The sequence below is a fragment of the Aptenodytes forsteri genome, unplaced genomic scaffold, assembly GCF_000699145.1.
Source record: "Aptenodytes forsteri isolate BGI_AS27 unplaced genomic scaffold, ASM69914v1 Scaffold99, whole genome shotgun sequence".
NCBI lineage: Eukaryota > Metazoa > Chordata > Aves > Sphenisciformes > Spheniscidae > Aptenodytes > Aptenodytes forsteri.
The window spans coordinates 1,765,665-1,788,738 of record NW_008795321.1 but is presented as its reverse complement, the minus strand read 5'-3'; the positions used below and the strand labels follow the sequence as shown (position 1 = coordinate 1,788,738).

Sequence of the window (23,074 nt, the reverse complement as noted above, 5' to 3'; positions counted from 1 at the left end):
ACTGTAGAATCCCAGGGTAATCTGACATGCTCAACCATGTATTGAAACATAGATTATTACTGCTTGGATTTAAAAATCAGACACACATTACCTATTGCTGCTCTGTACAACTAACCAATGGCCCTAATTCTGCAACCACTGTGGTGGGATTTTCATACATAATCAGGTTCTATACACTCACTCTATCAAAATCGAATTGAATTAACAACCCATAAAAACCTGTGTATTTCTTGCGAGGAAGCCAGAAAATACTAATCTCTTGGCAAAACCTACAGGTCTGTTAAAACATTTTTAATGTAACAATTTTTTATTACACAATGCATTTAAAAAAAAAGTCATTGATGCCGTAAGTAAACATTTATGTGGAAATGATTTCTCTGCACGTGACTATCACGTAAGCACACCAAAGGATCGAGCAAAGGGTGGAGCTTCAGGAACAACAGGTGGACAGTGACAATCACTTCTGCCATTCTCTGTCCTCAGTTGTCTGGTCTTGGCCCTTTCCCAGTTCCTGCTCCTCAACAGAACAGCAGGGCACACATGGAGAAGTCGATCAGGAAACTGAGCTGGCTGAAAAGTGACCCAGCAGGCCAGCTCTCCAGCCTGGTCTGCCCTGTGGCAGAGCACACTGCTGGGCTAGCATGGTGCATTTGGCAGCCCTGGGGCATGAAAACAAGTCAATTGCAACAACTGAACAAACAATAGTCACCCAGTGCCTATCTGTGGCCTTAACTTTGTCTATTGGCCAGTGCGGAGTGACATCAGTGATGTAAACTGACAGTATTAATGTTAAAATATAAATTACATTTTGTGATCCTTTCAACTTTATAATCCGTTATATCAGTACAACTTGTTAAAATATATCAGGAGAAAGAATTTCATGGGATTTAGGGCTTATGTCTTGTCTTTAATATTCATGTGGCCAGTACCTCTTTAAAGAGATCTGGGGTTAGATCACTCGTGGCTGGATTTTGCAACCCTCAGGAAGAATATTGTCTTCACATTGCATAGCCCACTACCGTCAAAGAAGTCAAATGTGGAATAAAACACTGTGCAGTAGAAATGAGGGTAACAGGAAAAGGAGATAAAAGGAGTAAGCCCTGCTTGGGCTGCAGTTTGATGCCCTGGCTAACCTGGCATAAAGCAGCACTGCCGCTGAAAATGGTGTCCAACCTTTCCTGTCGATGGGAAAGGGGATTACCCCCCTGCACCCTGCAGCCACACCGAGAAGCAGGCTGGGGAGCTGAGCTGAATAAAAACAGTCTGCCAGGGGTGCACAAGGCTGCCCCTTGCACAGCCACAACTCTTGCTTAAGGTCCATGTGAGAATACTGCCTCAGTTTTGGCCTAATTCTAGTGACACTGCTGAAGGTGAAATGGGATTAAATACAGCTCGGTGTAACACAGGGTGAGTAGCAAGGATCTGTGGTGCCTATTTCATGCATTTACCTTTTGTGGTTTGACTAAAAGTGCAGCAATCTCTGAAGTAACCACACTAACTATAGTGGTAATATCATCTTTGAAGCGATCGGAGAACCGGCTTCTTCGTGGGTTGTCTTGCTTCTCTATGTTGTGAACATACTGAGCCATACTCTTTATCTGCAAAGCAGAAAAAAAAAATTAAACAAATGCCCAAACTGGAGGTAAAACTACTGCTTTAAGTTAGTCCATGGGAGTAAGATTCCCTGCTTGTTTTTCCCTGAATGTAATCGCTCTCATCTTCTCAGAGCTGCTGTGATAAATCCTACATGTACTGGCAATGACAACAGGCAGCTTAAGACTCACAGACAGACACTGATTACTGTTCATGTTCACATAGTTGTCTACTCTCAGGACCTGAAATCAGAATCACCCTGCCCAGTCCCTTGCATCTGCAGCTCTGAAATGCTGCTGTTCGCAACTTTTGCCCTTTGTGATGACAGACAGGGAGTGATGCTTCTGGAATTAATTCTTATTTCTTGACCTGCTGTTGGGTTGCTTATATGCTGCCAGTGGAAATCTGTATGTTTTTTCCTCTGACATACATCACCTCCGGGCTCTGTGAAACTGTGAGTTTGGGGAGCCTTGTCACTGCTCCCATGTTGTTAACAAAGTGGAAAAGACAGGAACAGGTATTCACAGAAAAGGAAGGGCTCAGTTTGATGTCTGTCTTCTGCAAGCTGTGGACCACTGTGCATGTAGTTCATGCAGGACTTTGCCATCACAGGCTGTCAGTGGGGAATGAGGGTGAATATAGAGAATTCTTTAGTTGTACTTCCATTATTTGGGACCTCTCCTTTTTACACTGGGGCTGAATAACTGAAGATATCACCACCCAACTAAATCTGTGCCTGGAGTACCTGCTACATTTAACTTACTATACCATTAACCTACTGTAAAATACCACTGTCAAATCTTACCAGGAGCTCAAAGAAGAACCAGGCATACTTGAAGACAGATTCTCTCACCATACCCGTGCTGACCACCATCTGCAGTGCCAGCTCCTCGTGGAAATGCTAGATAATAAACACAGAGTGTTGGGAAATGGCTTTTCAATCAACTCATCTTCCCTGTGGGAAACTCCCCTATACTGGAGAGTCAGCAGCTGGATGGGGATGTGTGGACATCCCTGTAGGATGAGAAGGCAGATTTGACCAAAATGACATATAAGGAATGTTGGTGGCAAAAGACTTTGGGACCCATTTTTCTGTGGCTCCAGAACCCCGGATAACTAAACTGGGAAATGCCTTTGGTCTATCCTCAGGCCATTGGCTGTGTGCATGACAGGGAGCAGTCATGTTCCCCACTCCCCCCTAAACATTTCCATTTAGCACATCCATGTTTTTTGAGAGAAGGTAGATGTAAGATTGTCTCTGTAGTGGGAGAAAAGGACATAGCAATAACCACAGCAGAGCTTGTACAGAGGTTTTTAGTTGGAGACAATACTCTTTGCAGCGAGATCTGACCATAAGACACCCAATTCCAATGATCTAAACTTTTAGGAAACTCAAATCTGGACTAAAAATTTATTGCAATGTCTATTTTCTATTCCTGACACAAACAATAAAGTTAATGAGATTCCTAAGCATATTTACATTGAATAGGACATATTAATCCATCCAATATTCAGATTGGGTATAAACCTCTATGCTTTTTGGCAGAAATCAAACCAATAAACAGGCGTAAGAAAGGGGAGTTTCTTAAATGTAACTCAGATTCTGAACTGCTCATTGCAGGGTTTTTCCCCTGCTTCTTCATTCAAAACCACTGCTACTGATCAATGCCAAACACAAGATACAGCTCTGGAAAAATTATCTGTGTGATATGGTTTCTTCTATGTTGTTAAAAAGCTATTTGGGAATACATACTCAAGATAGGAAGGAATTTCTTGGTTCTAAAAGCTACAAAAAGGGGAAAAGAAAAACATTCTTTACAGAAGAAAGAGATGGAAAACATTTCTGAATGCAGTTTACTGTAACATGTACAGGCAGGTATCCAAGGGTAAACAGCAGTGGAAAAAGACAGAGGCCCTAACACCTTGAGAAACAGAGCAAAGGGAGGATCCAGGCAGGCTGCTACTTGTCTAAATCTGTCCTGGAAAAAGAATCTAAAGACTCTGGAGCAGAACCAGAAAAGTTTGGGTAATATTTACCCACTGATTCAATATTCCATCACAAACTCCTTGTTCAATAAAACCAGTTGTCATTTTGTTCTCTCTCTCCCCTCTCCTCATTTAGAAGCGCTCATTGCCAGCACTGCCTCAGGAGGCTCCAGGCTCTGTTAATGTGCACCCTCACGCTTAGTGGTAGACTACCTTTTTATTGGATGGTCTTGGACTTGCACAAACGCTTGGCATGTCATTTGTTCCTTCAACATAGAAAGACATCCGACTGGAGCTGTGATCCATAGGCTGGAGGGCATAGCCAGAAGAAATACATAACAGTAAGTTAATACATACCTTGAGCTAATTAACAGAGAAGAAATCAGCAGCGGTGGTTTTTCTGGAAGGTATGCACAGATGTTCACCTAAACAGCTCTTCCTTTCCTTCTCCCCATCCCCCTTTCCAGTGGAGGCCAAAGACGACCCGAATGCAGCAGCCGCAGGAGTGTGCAAATGCCAACACTGCCATCACGTGCCCAATTTCAGCACTGCAGCTGTATTTTGGAAGCGCTACCCCTTTCAAGGGTAACTGTCCTTTAAGTTTATCCGGTGGCTCTACATCCGAAATTAACTAGCATCTGGGAGTCTTCCTTCCACTAAAAGTAATGCCAATTTAAAAGGCAGTGAAATGGCAGCAGCCAATTGTAAATTGCTACATTTATCAATGTGATGAAGCTGTAATATCAAACATTTTGATTTTGTATTAATTTGGAAAAAAAATGCCTTGAGCTCTGTTTTTTTAGGACACAGTACATTAGAGTAAAATTCATAAAGCTATTAAGTTCAAATCTACATTATTAAAAATTGCTATGTATGAATATGTATGCCCATATAAGCAAATCAAATAGATTGGCAAAGCCTGTGCACCTTACTAGCTCTGGTTTAATTTGCTGAAGACAAGCACCCATTGACTTTAACTGGAGAGGCACGTGATCATTCAATGGAGAAAAGGCTTCAAAATGTTTCTGAAAACAACCTGCTTGAGAAGCAGTGTTTTACATACATAAGACACAAAGAAAAGGGAGGGGGGATATGGTTCAGAGCTCAGCAGACATGCTGCTGTGGAGCTCTGCCAGGGCTGCAGCTAGGAGCAGGTTCCTTGCACAGGGGAAAACTCCTGCTTTTGTCAGAGGCACAGCTTCCCAGCTCCTGCTGGATGGGGAACTCTAGATTTTGGTTTCCCCAGAGAGCTAAGCACAGTTGTCCTCATAAAGCTCTGATATGAGCCTGGGATGCCGTAGACCAGCAAGCACCAGGTGCCAATCAGGGAAGCAAAATTCTGCTTCTCAGCTGTCATCATCCTTTCTATCCTGTAACCTGTTGGTGGCACATGTAGTTGTGCATGAGAAAGACAGAGGAAGTTTGTGTTTCACTCTGTGGTTGAATTAAGTATTTGGAAAGACCCAGTCACAAAATGTGCACATGGCATCTGTACTATAGCTGATAAAAAATCATAGGACTGCTGTCATATAAATTGCCTACTTTTTTTTTTAACAGGAAACTATTTAGCACTAAACAGGCTCTGTGATTTAAAAAAAAAAATGAAAAGAGTTAAAAGGAGCAAGAATAAATTATCAGTGCATTTTAGGAAAACTATTTCCCTTCTGAGGACTCTTTCACCCCTTTCAGAAAGCGAATCTGTTCCCAGTGTAATCAAAAGTAGTCTTTTCTCACACTGACCCTGTGCAACCTTGACCAGCCCACGTCACCAGACATGAGCAGACCCTAAATATCAGGAAGAACAGGAGAGTGAGGCACATCAAAAAAGCAAATCCCTCTGCGGAGTATCTAAGCCTCAAACAAAAGACAGAGTTCTCACCTCTTGCCCTCTTAATTGATAAAAGACATTGGAATTTAGCAATGGGATTTAACGTGTAACTATGCCAAATCAGATAAACAGCAAATGCTTCTGGTGATGCATACACTGCATTTACAAGAAGCAAATCCAACCCTCAAAGAACAAATCTACATTATTAGGTTTTGGCCCATACAATTCTCCAGATATTTGTCTTTGTTCTCTTACCTTGGATGACATGATGTTTTTGACCTCCTCATCAGTAGCAGTTTGTGTAACAGTGATGTCAGGATTGCTGCAGCTTATCACTCGGCTCTGCAAGAGTTTACTCCCAACAGACACTGCAGAAGTGCGTCCAAATGTATAATAACGAGACTCTGTCAAAACGGCACTGCTGCCTGCACCTGCCCATAGGGAGATGTTTGAACTAAGACTAAAGGACATATGTATGAGACAAACATGAGATTCAAGCCAGCTTTGCTCAGTTCTGGTACAGCATCACCATTTTGAATAGCATAAAGCTCCTGAAAATCTCACCACCAACTGCTTCATTAACAAATTACACAGGCATTGAATGAAAAGCTGCAGATGTTTTTTGAGTCAACAGCTCACAGGGTGATTGCACAAGCAGTAACAAAAGATTAACAGGGCTACATGAGCCGCAGCACTGTTACAATAGGTCTTTCTTCTTCCCATGGCTCTTTCTAATTTGCTGTATATTAAGACAAGATTCATGGGCCTAAACACAAAATACCACCTTCAACACATAACATTTAAAACCACATTCAAAGTATTCAAGGAAGCAAGGAGTACTGCCGGCAAGAATTTCACTAAATGATTACCTAGTTTTCAGCTTCCCCATGGACCTTATTTTTCCAGGATAAAGAATTTCCAAGTGTAGGCAACCTCAGAGATTTTAGCACATCCTAACATCAGTCTAAGCATCCCTCAAGGGGGATTTAAATGAATATTTGAAAGAGAAAAGGGCCTACATATCTTTAGCTCCCACAGCATAGCTGCTTGGTGGTAAGTCAGTTAATACATAGCAATTGATCAAATGAATCCTATAGGCTTTAGGACAATGGACTGCAGCAGAATAACAGAACGGTTGAGGTTGGAAGGGACCTCTGGAGGTCATCTGGTCCAACTCCCCTGCCCAAGCAGGGCCACCTAGAGCCAGTTGCCCAGGACTGTGTCCAGACGGCTTTCAAATATCTCCAAGGATGGAGACTCCACCATCCCTCTGGGCAACCTGTTCCATTGCTCAGTCACCCTCACAGGAAAAAAGTGTTTCCTGATGTTGAGAGGGAACCTCCTGTGTTTCAGTTTGTGCCCACTGCCTCTGGTCCTGTCACTGGGCACCACTGGAAACAGCCTGGCTCTGTCTTCTTTGCACCCTCCCTTCAGGTCTTTGTATACATTGAAAATCCTCCCTGAGCCTTCCCTTCTCCAGGCTGAACAGCCCTAGCTCTCTCAGCCTTTCCTCATTGAAGAGATGCTCCAGTCCCTTCATCACCTTTGTTGCCCTTGGCTGGTCTCTCTTCAGTACGTCCATATATCTCTTGTACTGAGGAGCCCAGAACTGGACACAGTACTCCAGGTGTGGCCTCACCAATGCTGAGCAGAGGAGAAGGATCACCTCCCTTAACCTGCTGGCCAACATACAGGATTTTATCCTCTGATGACATCCCTAATGCGACGGACAAATTGGCAGAGCTTGACCCTATGCCACCTGGCAGTAAGTTAGTTTGCATGGAAAGTAGTTTACTGATGTGCAGGTCAGCAAGAAATTGGCATCTTAAGGCCATTTTAATTTCTGGAGGAAGTTCCTCTAAAGAAAGCCTCAGTTTAGGAGATGTCTCTCACTTTCATCTTCATGAAGCTACAGTGTTGCATATAGCTGTGGAGTCCTCTCATCTCAACCCTGCATCTTAAATGAATGACCGAGAGATAGAGACTATGGGGGGCAAGTCCATGTTGCTCTTTGCTGCGCTGAGATCCCTGACCTTCCTCTGAGAAAAATGATATATCTGAACAGTGCTGTGCTTAAATAGTATGCAGTCTGGGGCTGAGAAGTTGTGTTTGCTATTTTATAGGCCAGTTCCCTAAATCCTCCTCTCAGAAGCACCATGCTGAATAGCATGTATCAAGAAAAAAGAATACTTTTGCAACCCTTGCACCAATATTACCTGCTTTGACTACTTCTCTTTGAGGGTCTGGCAGGCGAAATACATAGTAGACGTAAGATGCCAGGAGGCAGTTCCTCCCGTGCTGGTCTTTGCTCAGGTCTTTGCTGTTGTGGAGACTGTTCACTATTGCAACCACAGATTCAAAGGCAAACTGTGAGAAGTTGGCTGTAAAACAAAGGCAAGAATTAGTCTCAGCACTGAAGGGTATAATATTATTAGGTGAGGGCGTTCTTTGTACCAATAACAACTAATCCTACATGCTTTAATTCAGTCCTTAACAAATTCAGAGCTTTAGACAGCAACTGCTATACCTGACCAGACCCAAGGTCTACATAGGCCAATGACCACTCTTCAGTAGACCCACTAACCTTCACCCAATCACTGCTACTCCATCACTTTGTGCTAGATAAAAGCAGACTGTAACTGTTAATTATTATTTCTAGCAGCCTTCATGCATTTCCTATAAAATACCTACTAGAGGAACCCTAAGACTCATTATTCTCCAGCTGACAGACAAATACAAGCTAGCAGGCTTTTCCACAAATACTATAGTGGATCACAAGTGTTGATTACTAAAATGAGATAGGAAATAAACTACACCACTGTCTCCAAGTATGCTTTTCCTCCAGAGTTAACATATGTGATGGGCAACTGGCAGCCTCAGTAACAGAAAAAACTGTGTGGGTTACTATACCCTCTCTTATTTGTGCTCACCCAATTCTGTCTAAAGATATTTGGGCAGAGGATATGGTGCAGTCAGCAATGTCAGCTGTAGGATAAGTGATTTTGCTTGTGTTTTCCTTGCAAAATAACTCAATTCCAAACAAAGTTAAACCATAATCCACTTTCTGACCTATATTTCCAGATAAGTAAACCGCTACAATTTAACATACCTCCCAACCAAAGTCTGAGAGTATTCTACGTAGGGGAAAAAGGAGAGAAGGCAGGAACTCAGTTAAACCTGATTAAGTTGTGCAGTGAAACTGTGTCTTGAGAAGCACAACTCTTTCTGAAGTGGACTACCCCAAATACTAAATCTGAGCCTGGATATTTAGCAATCATTTCCTGCACATCTCTAGGTTGCTTGCACTACCACTCCAAGGCCATGCACCAGTAAATACCTGTCTGGCCAGCTATGACCATGGGCTGTACAGCCAGCTGGAAAAGTTTATCTAGTACCAAATGTAAAAACAAGACAAGAGGTTCAAGGCGTGAAGAATTCAAACAGATAATGCTGAGTTTCAATTCATGTTCCAGTGTAGCCTCTGTAATCTTCTGGTCCATCAGTCGAATGGGGAATGTCACTTGACTTTCCAGAGAATGGCACAGAGTGAAGAACTTCTCCAGGTGGTTATCCTGCAAATACAGTGCACTCACAGTTAACAAAGTTGATATAGTTCAGGCTGCGGCTAGCTAAGCAAAGTCTGATTGTCCTCATGGGAGGAGAGAAAATATTTTCACCCTTCTGGCTTGCAGTGGTGGCTAGCCCTGGAGATCAATTTGTAAAGTAGCAGTCACAGCCTTTTATTTGCTCCTTTTCATCTGGCTCAAATTCAGACTCTGGTTAGATCAGATTAAAAGCAGAAAAGTTAAAGCCCTCACTAAAGCGATTACTTCATTTCATGAAAATACGGTTCCCTCTCTCTGACAAAACTCCATCATGTCATAGGTCTATCCCTCTGCCACCCACACCTAAGTTCCAGCTACATAAAAGTTATGTGCCTTATGAGCATGCCGTACTTAGATTTAAGAGGCATGCTGCAAAGGGGTGATGGACCTGCTTCAGACACAGGGCCTCCAATTTTTGGGACATAGCTACCAGGGTTAACTAGAATGGGACGATGGGTAGGAGACACTGTAAAGGAGCGGAAACAAAATAAAGTTGCACTGCTTCAACCCGTACCCCAGTAAGATGGGCAAAGCTCCAATTTCCTATCACATTCAAATGACCAGAATCGTGGAGTTCTCATTCAGCACTAAACTTGTGTGCCCACACCACATGGTATTGACGGCTGAGCTGCCTAAAGCATTCTGGCAGTATAACCTGTCCCTACAGGTGGGGAGGTGCTGTGTCTCTGCAGATGTAGACACATTGTCTGAACTAGCCTTGCAGAATAGAAGACGCAAACTGCAGAAACTGGCACTGTGCCCTGCCAGTGCCTTTCAAACACAGCCTAAGCAGACCCTTGCTGAGCTGAGAGGACACCAGCCTCCCTATTGCTTGATGTGACTTGCTGCTGAGTGTGCTCATTTGTTCACTTGTACCAATAGATTTCATTTCAACAGAGGATTTCATTCTCTGAGGATATCAGGTTACTTCCATAGCCATTAGTTGTTTTTAAACCTGTGTGGGCTTAAACATCTCCATTTCATAAACCTCCTAAGTTAGTCTGGACATCTGAATTCTCTTTGAAATGAAACTACAGCTGTATGTTGCTTCTGATGCATTACCTGAGTGTGAACAGATGAAACAGCTTGCACTTCAACATTGAAAACACCCTTGTGTCCTTCAACCCACTTAATCGGTGGTGTCTGAGATGGAACTTTCTGTGATGGAAACGAAATATGGGAATCATCATCTTCCTTTTAACTATCAAACAAAAAGTCTGTTTAAACAGGGGTCTATAGGGTATTCACTCTATTCACTTCATTTTAGATATCCGAATTCAGTGCCATACAGAGGACCACAGCTAAGCATCTTCTCGTTCTCATAGGCTAGATGGAGAGAAGTTGATACATTGCACAGGGAAACTTGGAGCACTTCAGCTGGATGCCTAGCACAGACAGTGCGAATATATATCTTCTGATGGGACATTTTTAAGGTTAGAAGTTCCCAGTTAAAGCACTGCCAAAGGCACTCCATGGTCATGTGGTGCTACTTGCCGTATTTACTCAGAGGGCACAGTTTTCTGCTCCAGTAGCAGCACCTGATTCCATTTCTCCTCCCTCACCCACACAGCCACAAAAAAATGAGCAAATCATCCTATGGAAGAAAGCAAATTATTGACTTGACACCCTCTAAACAAATGTATCCCTGATTAGACAATTTACAAGGATTTGCTTGGATAACTAACTTTAAAAAACACAATATAAAATAATAATAACACCAGTGACAATAACAACAACAACATTTTTCTCCAGAGCTTTCCCCTTTTAAAGTACAAAAAGGAGGCATTGTCTACAAGCAGACAGCAATCTTAGTTTGTAAAACACTTATGCTATTCTTCTACATTAGGGAAATATTATCTTTTCATAATTTTGTTACCTCAGGAGAGTGAATTGAATAGTGGAAAGGCAGCTTATCCAATGCAACAGGAAGACAATAATGTCCAGTTTGAAGACGATCATTTAATAGAATTGGCAGCCACTGAAACAAATGAAGAAAAAACACAGCAATATTCATGACTATATATGATTAGGGCTATTTATCTAATTTGTTATGTACAGTCAACAAAACAACAAATGAGATATTGACCCAAGCTTCTCTGCTCTAACCCATTCAACAGTAATTTCTTTGCATTTTAAATTCACTGATAGCTATTGTAGAAAAAGGTACAAGACTGCTTTACAAACCATCCCTTTTGAAGAAAACAAACACAGAGCTTTTCATGTGTGACATATATTATTCTTATAAATCCTACCAGAAGGATTTAGTAGAGTCCATGTTTTTATTTAAAAAATCGTGTATCTTGAATAGACTGATCCTTGGCTTTGAAGCAAATCAACGGAGTTCAAGTTTTGCTAAGGATAAATTGAACATCTTGGTTGTGGTCACCATGAGGATTAAGGCCAGAATGACTCATCATAACTCTGTATTCATATTTGGACACACTTAATTTTCCTCCTATTCAAGTCTGAAAGAGACTGCATTTGAGTATCCAGGACAGAAACATTTTGTATTTAGGTGAGCAGAAGCTTGAAAATTAAGTCCTCACCTGTGTCAAGTCTTGCTCCTGAACTACAAACTGATTTACTTCTTACCAATCCCATTGACATTGGTGGGACTATATCTGTCCATAAAAGAAAGCCCTTTTCGAAGGATTCTCAGTACTGGGATCAAAAACAAATACAAACTTCATAGCAGGAACTCATCAAAAGCACTTGTCTGGCACCACAGCTCAACTGCTGACCATAGCACTAAGATGTTTTCAAATCTGAAGTATTACCATCATCTATGCTTTCCTCTTATTTTAAAATCTGTCCAGTTAAAAATATTGATTGATAAAGAAAAAGGTCAAGGAGACTATGCTACAATATATATCTTAAGCTAAAATAAGCTAGCCTCATCATGAAGGTAATGGATGCAAGAGAATTACATTTTACCTTCTAGATGCTTTCTGTTTTTTAATTTTGATGTGGGTAAAAGACACTTTAGAACATAAATGATATGCCATATAAAACCTAATTGAAAATATTGTATTAGTTGTTACCTCATGTATGAACATGTTAGATAACAGTAAATAATTGTAATTGCATATGTTTTAGGGGTTTTATTGCAATAAATACAATCTAACAAAATTAGGTGATATGCTATAAAGCATTGCTGTTCCAAATACTTAGGTGTATACTTAACTTCAGTTGCATCAGGTGAATTCATCAACTCCAAAGACACTTAACAATGCAAAATTACAGGACGAGGATGCAACATAGCACAGGTTGCATCTGCTTTCTGTGAATTAACATTAAGACCTTCTACTAGTTTTGATGTATTACCATAACCAGAAAGGGAATATATGACAAAATTCTTGAAGAGCAAAGAGTCTGTTTGCATGGGATGTAGATACATATACACACACACACACACACTTATATATCACATGGAACTTACTGAATAGCCGAGGAGGGTTTCCACAGATGCTCCTTGCTTTGGCTGGCAGCTGATGTGATAGAACGTGAACAATAGATGGTGCTTCTCTGTGAGTTTTGCTGGCAGCTTAATTTTCACTTCTTCATAAAAGTCAGGGGACCTGTTTAAAAAAATGCCAAGCACATTTCCAATGTAAGTATGATACTGAGCAGAAGGCAAATCTGCCAGTAGGCTTTTAGATGCTAGGGTTATAAAAACTGTGTAAATCCTGAAAACAGCCTCAGAGCCGAGCTAAACAAAGTACATATATATACAGCTATATTTATGAACTATCTACAGCTTTGAATCAGGAAGAGCATAGATGGTATCAGCTGGAATGTTTCAGCTTTCACCCATCTCTATACTTTCAAAAACATTCAGTCTTAATTTTGGGTTCCAGCATATTTATTGTGTAAATCCTAAATCCTGAGTCCACATTCATGAGAATGAGAATGTCCCTTCAGCTCTTTTGGATCTGTGAATTCATCGAAGTGAATGCTGTTACAAAGTTGTGCTGCTGCTTCCTGCTCCTGCTCCTTAATCTTCAGATTAGGAATATTCTCAACTAACCTCTGAAAAGCTCCAAACAAGAAAAGCAACAGTCGCTTACGCAATGGTCACTTATGGAAAAATGGTCACTTATGCAAATGCAGGTAGCAATCCAAATTAGATATGACAAATCTGCATAAAATGTAAATGTTTAAAATGGATTAGTACCAGCATTCCTTGATGAACTATGTAGGCTAAGAATTATTTAAAGAAGTCATGATTAATACTTCTCAAGTCATACAAATAGCAACAATACTTACTTATTATGATATGTGATAGCTGTGTGTATTTCTTGCACAAATTCTGGACCTGAAGATTTCCCAAAAATTACCTACATTAAGAAGAAAAGAAAGTAACAGCAGTCAGGTCTAAAGCATTCAATTGTCATCATCTTGTATAAATTTTAAGACAGTATCTGAAGGCTGAAAATGACTCTTCAATTTTATCTTAGCATATTGACACAAATGTCTTATTACCAAGCATCTTCCCCACACACCATTCAGGGTAAAACACCAGGAAAATGGAGCAGAGGTCATTTCCGGAGCCACTGACTACCTCACATCACATTCTCCAGTCATGCACTAAAAAGTTAGAAATTGCAGGAATACAGTTATGGTAAGCCTTTTACACATTGTCACATTGACTTTAACTAAATGCTAAAAAGTTAAATTAAAATTATTTTTAGAAGTTTGTTTTTCAGTTGTAGTCTGCTCATTTAGGGTGAGACCCATCTCACCTTACCTTAGAGTTCCCAAGTTCCTTTACAATCAATGAAGAGAAATAGGCATTTTTGGTGCTTGATTTGCTTCCCTCATTTCAAACACAGCCTCATGGTAAGGTCCTGGAACCCGGTAACTTTAAAGGGAGCCCTGGGACATGAGCTTAGAAAAGTGTATCTGTACAGCACAAGTCCATATGTATTGAGATGAAGCTCTCTCACGGTGGAGAGGGATGCCAGATGAACTGTGTCTGTCCTAAGCATTTGTCAAAACTTAATCGTAATATGGGCAGAGTTTAAGGAAACCAACAATGCAGTATTGTGTAAAAGATGGTGTTACATTCACATGGCACAGCTCCAGCTCTGGAAGAAACATGGCTTGGGAAAACACTGTGCTGAAGCTCTGATTTCAATTCCAGAGCTCATACGGAGTAAGGCTGTGAAGCATACACTGTGCAGTGTCAGCACACTGATAAAGGCTGGTCAGGTGTCAGTCCTTGCTCCAACATATTGGATTAAAGTTCCTCAAGGTAATATTTCCACTCATTTTTTCCCCCCTCTAACACATAAAATCACAAAAGATTCTATCCCAGTGATGTCATTCTCAAACAGCCAATTACACTGTCTGACAATTTCCCAAAAAATTCAGGCTGAAGCAGACGTCTGGGTTAGAACACTTCAAACTGAACATCTGAAGCTTAGTAAAGCTGAAGGGAGGATCTTATAATGAGAAATGTTGAACAACCTGAACATAGACAGTGCTGCCTGCTCTGCTAGTAGTGCACATGTATGCCCTAATACACAACGTGTTTCAAACACAGAAAATTCTACCTACACTGCATGATTGTGCACCCGTTCAGATTCAGGCAATGAAGATCCCAACTTCCAGCTTCCAGTGTTACACCTGAGTATTTGTCTACACATAGTGCATATGGAGGAGTTACACTGGAAGATAGACGACATCATTTTTAAAAGGTCTCTGAAGCTCTGTGAATTTTCCCAACACAGCATTGATTTAGTACTATGTTACTCTTCTGAAAATAAGGTAGGAAGACTTAGATAGGAGGGAGTAACATGCCTCCGTTCCACTCGAGTGACAAGTATTTCCTGTTGTGGGTAGGGACTACAGCCCTCCTTTCTGATGAGAATGACAAGCTTCACAAGCTCTCTGATGTTAGGCTTCCTAAGGCCCCACTAGAAGCTCTGGTGATGGGAAGTAAACAATGAGTTATGTCTTCAGAGGTTCCTCAGGAATGCACTTAAGCAAAAGTCTGCTAAGAAATCTCAGCATTTATTACCGGCATTGCACAGGACGGGTCTTCGCCACACATAAACTGGATCTTGATGGTAATGTTTCTTGCAGAAGCTGGTCGGTTAGCAAAATTCAGCCTCTGAGGGTAAACATAGAGGAGATTTCTGGAAGAAAAGGAAGAATAAAATGGGTAAATGGCAAGCATTTGCATTTCAAAAAGAAGTGCACAAACTAGCATTCTACTGATTCCTCTCCCTGTCCTTCAGTTCCACCTAGATAGTGAAAGCTTTGCCAGAACTCCATTTCAAAAGTTCACAAGGAAAAGGTAAGTTCTTGCTGTGACACATAAAACATCCTATGTTTAAGGTTTCTCATAGACTAAGCTATATCTTTGAGAGTCTTCCTCTCTCTTTTTTTTTTTCCCAGAAATATGTAATTCCCAGTTACAAATGAATGAATATCTTTGCTTGATGTAATGAAAAGCAGGAATCTCTCAAGAAAGCAGTTCCCTTCTCAGCTGTGAAGAATCAGATTTTGGAAGGGGTAAGGAATCACTCAGAGGTGATAAAAACAAGTAAACCAGCAAATAAAGCCAACAACTGAAGTTCATACATTCCTAGCTTATAGCAACAAAATGGCATACATTTCTAGATCATGCAAATCAAAAAGCATTATCAATGAACCTGAGTAAACACAAACAAGAAATTTTGAACTATAATTCTAGAAACTGACATTTTTTAGGAATGAATACGAATAATGCTTTAAAATACAGCATACCTTCCTGTTTACTAGCTTCTGTACATGGACAGATCACTAAACTTAAAAAGTACCTTTAATTTCTGTGGGAAATTTAGCAGCATAGATGGTCTTCCAAGTTCAAACACCAAAAATTCTGGCAGAAGAGTCAAAATGCTAACAGAAAGCTTTTTCTCCAGTGAAGTCTATGGCAAGCCTGAGATTTCAGCTAGACCTGGATTACACATATTCTGGCATCACGATTATGTCTATTTAATGTCTCATTTTCCTGGTCTGGTATAGGATTCTCACTGTTTGTCCTCTGAGTGTAAGGAATAAGACTAGTGTTGGTGGAAGCATGCTGGCTTCCAGTGAGAAACAATGAGAACTACTCATGGGCTTTCATGCTTTCCTTTTGTCTGTGACAGTCAGAAGCTACACACAAAATTGACCTGTGCTTATCATGGACATCTCCTCAGCACTATTGTCAGCTGAAAATGTGGAGCAGCTTTGGAGAATGTTGTCATTAAGTCAGACAGTCCATCTTCCATTTGTTGTATCCCAAGACCTGGAAAACTGTGGTTGATTCTCCTTATTGCCATGTATCACAATGTGACAATGCTCTTCAGCTACACAGTCCAAGCTACTTTGCTAACCAACACACGCTACATGGGCCATGGCATGCCTTAGCAAACAAACTAGCATGTAACTTTCCCTTCCCTTTGTTCAGAATAGTATTCCTGCCTGCCACACTAATGCACTTTCTTCCTTACCTTCTTAAATGCAATTTCTGCTCTGCCAAATTCTCTCCAAGATGATATTAGGAAAAGCTAAGTGAAAGAGAGAAATATATTGGTAACCTCCACTGAATTATGCCTGGGGGAATGACATATTAAATGAAGGATATTATCAATATTACATCTGCCAAAGGTGAAGAAATACATGTAGGGGAGGCTGCATAATCCAGTCATTGCTTCATTAATCTGCAGCCCAGCAGAAGATGTCACAAATCCATATAATGTCCCTGAGCACTGGATTTTACATTTAGATGTGACTTGAGATGAAAGATATGTAAAATCACAGAGAGCTCTCTGCTGACTACACAACCAAGGAAGCATTATTCCAGCAAGTACTGTACCGAAGAGCTAAAGCTTGTGCCGTTTATGCTCAAGCAGTTTTAGGGATCTTGCTTACATGTGTATTAAACCCATCAGCACTGAGGAAGAACAGAGGCAAATGCTGACTCTGGATATCCTGCAGAGGTGAAAGTGATGACTGATTTTTTAAAGCAGGAAGGTGGGGAGATGATCAAAAGAGGTTCCTTCAAACAGGCATGAATTGTAGACCCATTGCTGACCACTGAGTAAGTGCTACTGCCTGCTGGCATCCGTACCCTCCAAAAGCCTGAGAGGAAGCAATGACAAGGAGCATTTCCACATGGCAGTTAGCAGGGGTGTCAGGGCAGCACACACTGCTGTCTTTTAAATAATAGGACAGCTAGCACGCCCATAAGGACGTGGTGAGCTCCAGGAGGCATTGTGTCTCCCTTGAGGCTCTGCACTGAGCAGAAATATTCAAACAACATGCCACAGCAATTACTTTTGGTCAGTGTGATTAAACTTCTACCCTCACTCCCCGTACAGAAAGTGCAGGGCTCTACCTCCAGATAGAGTCAGATGTGCTTACAAAAAGCAAAAGAGCTATTCAGTGTCAGTATGGGTCAACAAAAGCCATGGCAGAGCACTCAACTTCACTAAAAACAGAGTCCCACAGGACAGCAGAGTCCTGAGTGAGGCACGGATCCAGACAGCTTCTCTGGGTCGGAGACTGACCCAGCAGAGGGACGGTAAGACAGGCTATTTCAGAGTTGCTGTGAAAGCTAAGGGTCCACATAGCCTGACACAGGACACCATGTAGCAATTCTCATGTGAATCTGCTGACCTTCCTACACTTTCATGGGACTTAGCAGTGGTGATTTGATCACCTCCCATGGCCAAAGCAATGCAGACCTATCTTCTGCCAAAATAAAATCTATGCAGAGTTTCAAGGCTGTGACCCTTCTCATTGAATATTCCCATTTGTAATTATTGGTTGTGCGTATGTGTGACATAATAAAATCCTTCTCCTTGCTAAATTACACAATGTGTGAGGTGTCAACAAGTGCATCTCAAACCTCTAATAAATATTAGGCATGTTCATTGATGACTGTGACAAGAACACTATACACCGCAAAAGCCAGTACATGTGCAAATAGTCACTACTGATATAAACCACAAATGTTCTACAGGTGAACAGCGATGGATGGGTTAACATTGCCATTTAATACTTATGGTACTGGAAACAAAAACTGATACAACCATTAGTTATAATTCTCAATCTTTGTTGATTTGTCTACACTTTTGTCAGGGTGGGTGGGGAATCTTCGGAAAAAATGGTTGAAAATTATAATGCAAATCACAAACACTTTACCAAATATAGAAACCCGTTCTTGTCAGCCACTGACTAGAACAAATGGCATAACGACAGAACTTCAACATGTCATGTTCATGAGGATGTATGTGTGTCATATATTCTGTATCTTAGTATGGATAATCTGGATAATAGTTTGAATGATTTTTCTCATGTTGCTAAAATTAGGAATCATCAAAAGAGTCAGTGGTCAGATCCTCATTAAATTTAGGCTGAAAGTGATTGTCACTTTATTCTGTCCATTAGCATTGGTGTAAAAACCTTATTAAATTTCCTACTAAAGTTTTAGTCAACACGAAAAAAAATGTTGCCAGAAGAACTGAGTGGAAGGCTGACTCAAAACATCATATTTCTGCAGATTCAAATCACAAAATTATGACAAGAAAATAGATATTTCTAAATTTAAATGTGACCTAGATATTAGAGGCAAGTCAGACTAAAATTTAACAGCTTTCTCTCCAGGACTCGTAGTTATTCATTATACATAATTGAACTGACCTACCATTACTTCAAATATCAAATATTGCAAACAAGTAATCAATGACATAATGTGTTTGAAAACCAATACCAAAGGCAAATAACTGAGATTTTGTGAATCATAAAAATCACCAACAAAATAATTTCTTACTTATCATGTTGGTTTTCTGGTGCGCAAATGTAGGGAACTTTTTGACACAAAATTGACTTCTTTACATCATCTTTTTCAGAAGTTACTCTTAAAATGGTTTTAAAATTTTCAAATATGAAAATCAAAGAGATGATACACCTTCTGGTGCCTCTGTCCTCCATGCTTTGCAGTCCTTTACCAAACTAAACCCACTGTTCCATTGACAATAACCTCAGTTCCCCTGCTGTTTCCAGTATTATTAAATCCTGAGTGGCAGTGTTATTAAAGTGGATGAAATGAGTGGATATCCACCAGGTATCAACTATTGCAATGTCAAGACACTGTAATAACAAGATGGTAGGTCACACATAAGGCATTGTTCAGTTGCCTGAATGAAGTATGAAAAGCTGAAAAAAGGAAGATAGTAACTATACCATAGAGCTGTATTTTATACATCGATTCACCATCCCAGGACCTGTGATTCTTCCAGCTGTGTAAATAGAGGCAAAGCTCTATCCCAAAATTGTCATTGAACCCCGATAATCAAAGAGTGAAATTTCTGACATACCACATTTTTACACCTAATAGCGAACCTATTTCAAATACGATGATACAGCTGAGAATTGTGGTGAGATAATTTTGTCCTGATATATTTAATTAATAAATGACACAGTGAAGGAGTGCTGTTAAGTACAATAGCATACCATATCTTCCCAAAATACTGCTAAGGTGCCCCCCTGAAGTTACATGTGTTAGATAATGGGAGGCAATATTTCATATTTACCAGCATCTTCTTGTTGTCACAGACACTATGCACTTCTAGAATTTCAGTTGAAAATGCTTAAAAACCTTAGTGAATGACATAGGATTCAGCAGCATGCAAGATCTATGCAGCTAGAAGTCAACAGGTGGAACTTGGATTTGTTTTAATCGTCTCATTGATGTATTTACACACTCCCCCATCCTGACCAGGGAGGCTGGAAGCTATACTGAAAAACTGCACTGCTCTTGAGTGATGCCTCTTCTCTAAACTGTACACCTCAAAGTAACCATTTACCAAGCAAGAGGAAAAAAAAAAATCCAGTGAGAAAACTGATGTCCTCTCTCTCTAAGTGCCCTGCAAACCTAAGCTAAAGAAGTCACTTGTTCTTACCAAAAGGGAAGCCACCTACTACTACCAGTATTTCAGCACTATTAACAATTCTTGGATGAAGTTACTGGAGCATTTTCATTCCAGTGAAAAGCAGACAAATGATTTGAAGGAGAAAGCACGGTGTCCTGAGGTTAGCAAAAAGATCTGCAGGCTTGGAAAAGAATGTTTAGGTTCTAAGAGTCCTGGCTGGGAGCTCTTTACAGAAGGACAATATTCATCACCCTACTACCTAACCAGGGGCAGTATCAGTGATAATTTTTCTTAAGACATTCATGCAAGACCAAAGCATAAGCCTTTGCCCGCTGAAGTGGAGCTGCAGCAAAACCAAATCAGTGAAGATGCTTTCATTCAAAACCGTCTGGAAAGGTAGGCCCCTCACACTACTGATGTCTTTTGTGTTTTCAGTTATAGCTTCTTTCTTGAAAGGAAGGTGAGCATTCAGTGTTGCACTGACTGCTAATGATAATGATTAATGAGCAGCCCAGTTTTTCTGGGAAGCCATTGTGCTAGATAATGAATTGCTTTTATCTCTACATCTTAGAGGAGAAGCAATAGTGATACCCTTTATAAGACAGGGAAAAATAAGTGGGAAAAAATGGCCTCAAGTTTGGGGAATTAAACCACAACAAAAATGCCCAGCATTGTTTGAACATAGTGTATAAACATTAGACTAAACCTCCTAACATTCCTGCATGGTAGGTATCTTGCTGTGGATATGAATGTGCAGCTGGAAAAGATGAGATACAATCAATAAGCCAAGGCTTTGCAGAAGGTCAGTGGTAGAACTGGAACTGGATTTAAGAACTGTCATTCAGTCCCACATTACTTATACTTTAGGAAGTTGCTTGAACTGAGATGCCTACATGTTAATTTCAGTCTTTAATTCCTATGGGTCTCTGGAAGACTCAGTTTAGCTTCTTGTGAAAGAAAAGAGCACTAGCTTACTTGGTATATATTATAAATGATTTGCATTTGCTTCCTGTTGTTTTAAAAGCTTTCCTTAACAAGATTTTCTTGCTGATAGTGCTCTTTTGTTTCCACACAGTAGACCAAAGAACAAACTAATACTGAAGCTGAAGAACAATGGCATCAAAAATACAACATCAGATTTGTTTGGAAGGCAAAACACAATATTTATCAGTATATGATAGATTTTAAATAGTACAAAAGTGCTCAGCAGAATGTGAAAGCAGGTATTATACTACTGATTTTCATACAGAGACCTAGAAGCTATTCAAGACACCAAATTGTAAAGGTTTTTTTTAAAATGCTGTTGTTGCATTTTGAATTATACTTACTTAGAAGTCTGCTGAAAATAGAGTTTTCAAGAATCTAATTTATGATGTCAAGTTACAATTAACCAAAATATTCTGAAGAACTCAAAAAACCCCTCTAATTAAACCACTTGCATTTGATTATTTTTTTACAGAAGAATTACACATTTCTTTAACGGCTCTCTTTTAATCTGGAAGCTTAGACAAATCCATATTTTATTCAGAGTCTCTGCTCAGTGACTACACAGAGATCACCATGCCATGGCAGCATGTCTTCTGCTTTGTCTGTATTACATAATTAATGAAGTTTGTTATGAGGAGTCAGGTGTAATACCTCATCTGAAAGCACTGTGACAAACAAGGTGCCAATAGGAGAGGGGCATGCACTCCCAGAATCCTGTTTGTGAAGTTTTTGTTTTCGTTATTTCTGCTTTGTTATGCAGTATTGACAAAGTCATTTTTATCTGAGTAAAAAGCAAAGAAAAATTAGGAAATTTTCCATGAAACCTCTTACTGCTGAGATAGTATAGTAGGTGCCTAGGAGTGATTACAGAGCTTGGAAAAGAGCAGGCAGCTATTTGCACTGGGATGAAATCCTGTGTACCGAGGAGCAGAATAAATCAGGACACACTCACATCTCTGTCTGAAACTGTAGTAGCTAGCTTAAGCTGTTTCCTTCACCTGTGCACAACAATGCAACACTAATCTCCACTTTGTTTACTCTGAAAAAGAAGTTAGAAGTGCTGGCATCTCCGACCGGCACAAAACTAGAGCAACGGCCCTGTAGAAGAAGCACAGGGCTACATGCTCTCTCCAGATGCCATGGGCAGAGAGGCAGAAAGGAGTAGATAATGCTGTGACGGCAGTAACGGGAATAACAGACCATTATACACCAATAGCCTTTCCTCGCTCAAAACTAGTCAAGGATGGAGTAGAATGATTACCACCAAAGCAGAAGGTCTCCAGCTCACACTGCAGACTACAGCAAGTCTGAGCACAGTGCCAAGTGGTTTGCAATTAAATGAAACAAAACAGCAAAAGAAAGGGGTTTTTCCCCGCCTCCCTCCGAAAATCCCCTAAGTGTTAGACACTTCCCCTATCAAAGCAGGACTTCCTGTGCCTGGTTAAGCTGAGTTACTGCTGAAGCAATGGGACAAATCCCTCTTCCTCAGCACCTACATTTCATAGTGGCAGTAAGCAGCATCATTTTCATTTATATTGCATGAGAAGACAAAATGATAAACAAACTTTAAATTATATGATTTTTCCTATTAAGAATAGAAGAGTATTGAAAGAAATAAATCTTGGAATGTTTTGACATTTTCAGGGAACTATTTTTATTAAAGAAATGTAGGTACACAACAAAAAGAAGTGCTCAATTTCACAGTGCACAAAGAAAGTGGGCTGGCTGATCTCTCTGGCGTAAATCAGAAACAGCATAATTTACAATAATGGCATTACACCAGTATAAAAATTAGCAAGAGCTAAGTTCAAAGACTATAACAGAAGACTCTGCTTCTCCTACCACAAAGGAAAAAGATATTATTTAAAAAAAAAAGACTTTTTTCCTTTGAAATATCTTACATTGGCCAAAAAACCCAACAAGTAAACAAAATCTTTGCATTTCTTCTAAACATTCAGGAGAAAAACTGAAGCTGGATGTTTCATTAGTATTTGTCTGGACATGTATAGAAGTATTATTATGCCAGTAAGAGCTTATCAGACTGTATTTTTATAAGTTTTATTTGTTATTCAAGTACATTTCTATATGTTACCCTCTCCTACATTCATGACAACGTTAATAGAAAACAGGTAATTATTTTATCCAATTTTCATTCTTTTAATATC

General features: G+C 40.2%; 1 protein-coding gene across 1 annotated transcript in view; it reads right to left on the bottom strand.

The window, feature by feature from the left end:
- Positions 1-23,074, bottom strand: part of DOCK8 (dedicator of cytokinesis 8) — a 105,307-nt gene that overhangs the window by 41,792 nt on the left and 40,441 nt on the right. Inside the window, exons 15-25 of the mRNA XM_009279936.1 lie at positions 15,035-15,152; positions 13,279-13,349; positions 12,452-12,590; positions 10,889-10,990; positions 10,075-10,170; positions 8,745-8,979; positions 7,624-7,788; positions 5,663-5,838; positions 3,793-3,888; positions 2,399-2,494; positions 1,449-1,598 (exon numbers count right to left, since the gene is read on the bottom strand). Coding sequence (XP_009278211.1) covers positions 1,449-1,598; positions 2,399-2,494; positions 3,793-3,888; positions 5,663-5,838; positions 7,624-7,788; positions 8,745-8,979; positions 10,075-10,170; positions 10,889-10,990; positions 12,452-12,590; positions 13,279-13,349; positions 15,035-15,152 — 1,444 coding nt within the window. The remainder of the gene's footprint in view (positions 1-1,448; positions 1,599-2,398; positions 2,495-3,792; positions 3,889-5,662; positions 5,839-7,623; positions 7,789-8,744; positions 8,980-10,074; positions 10,171-10,888; positions 10,991-12,451; positions 12,591-13,278; positions 13,350-15,034; positions 15,153-23,074) is intronic.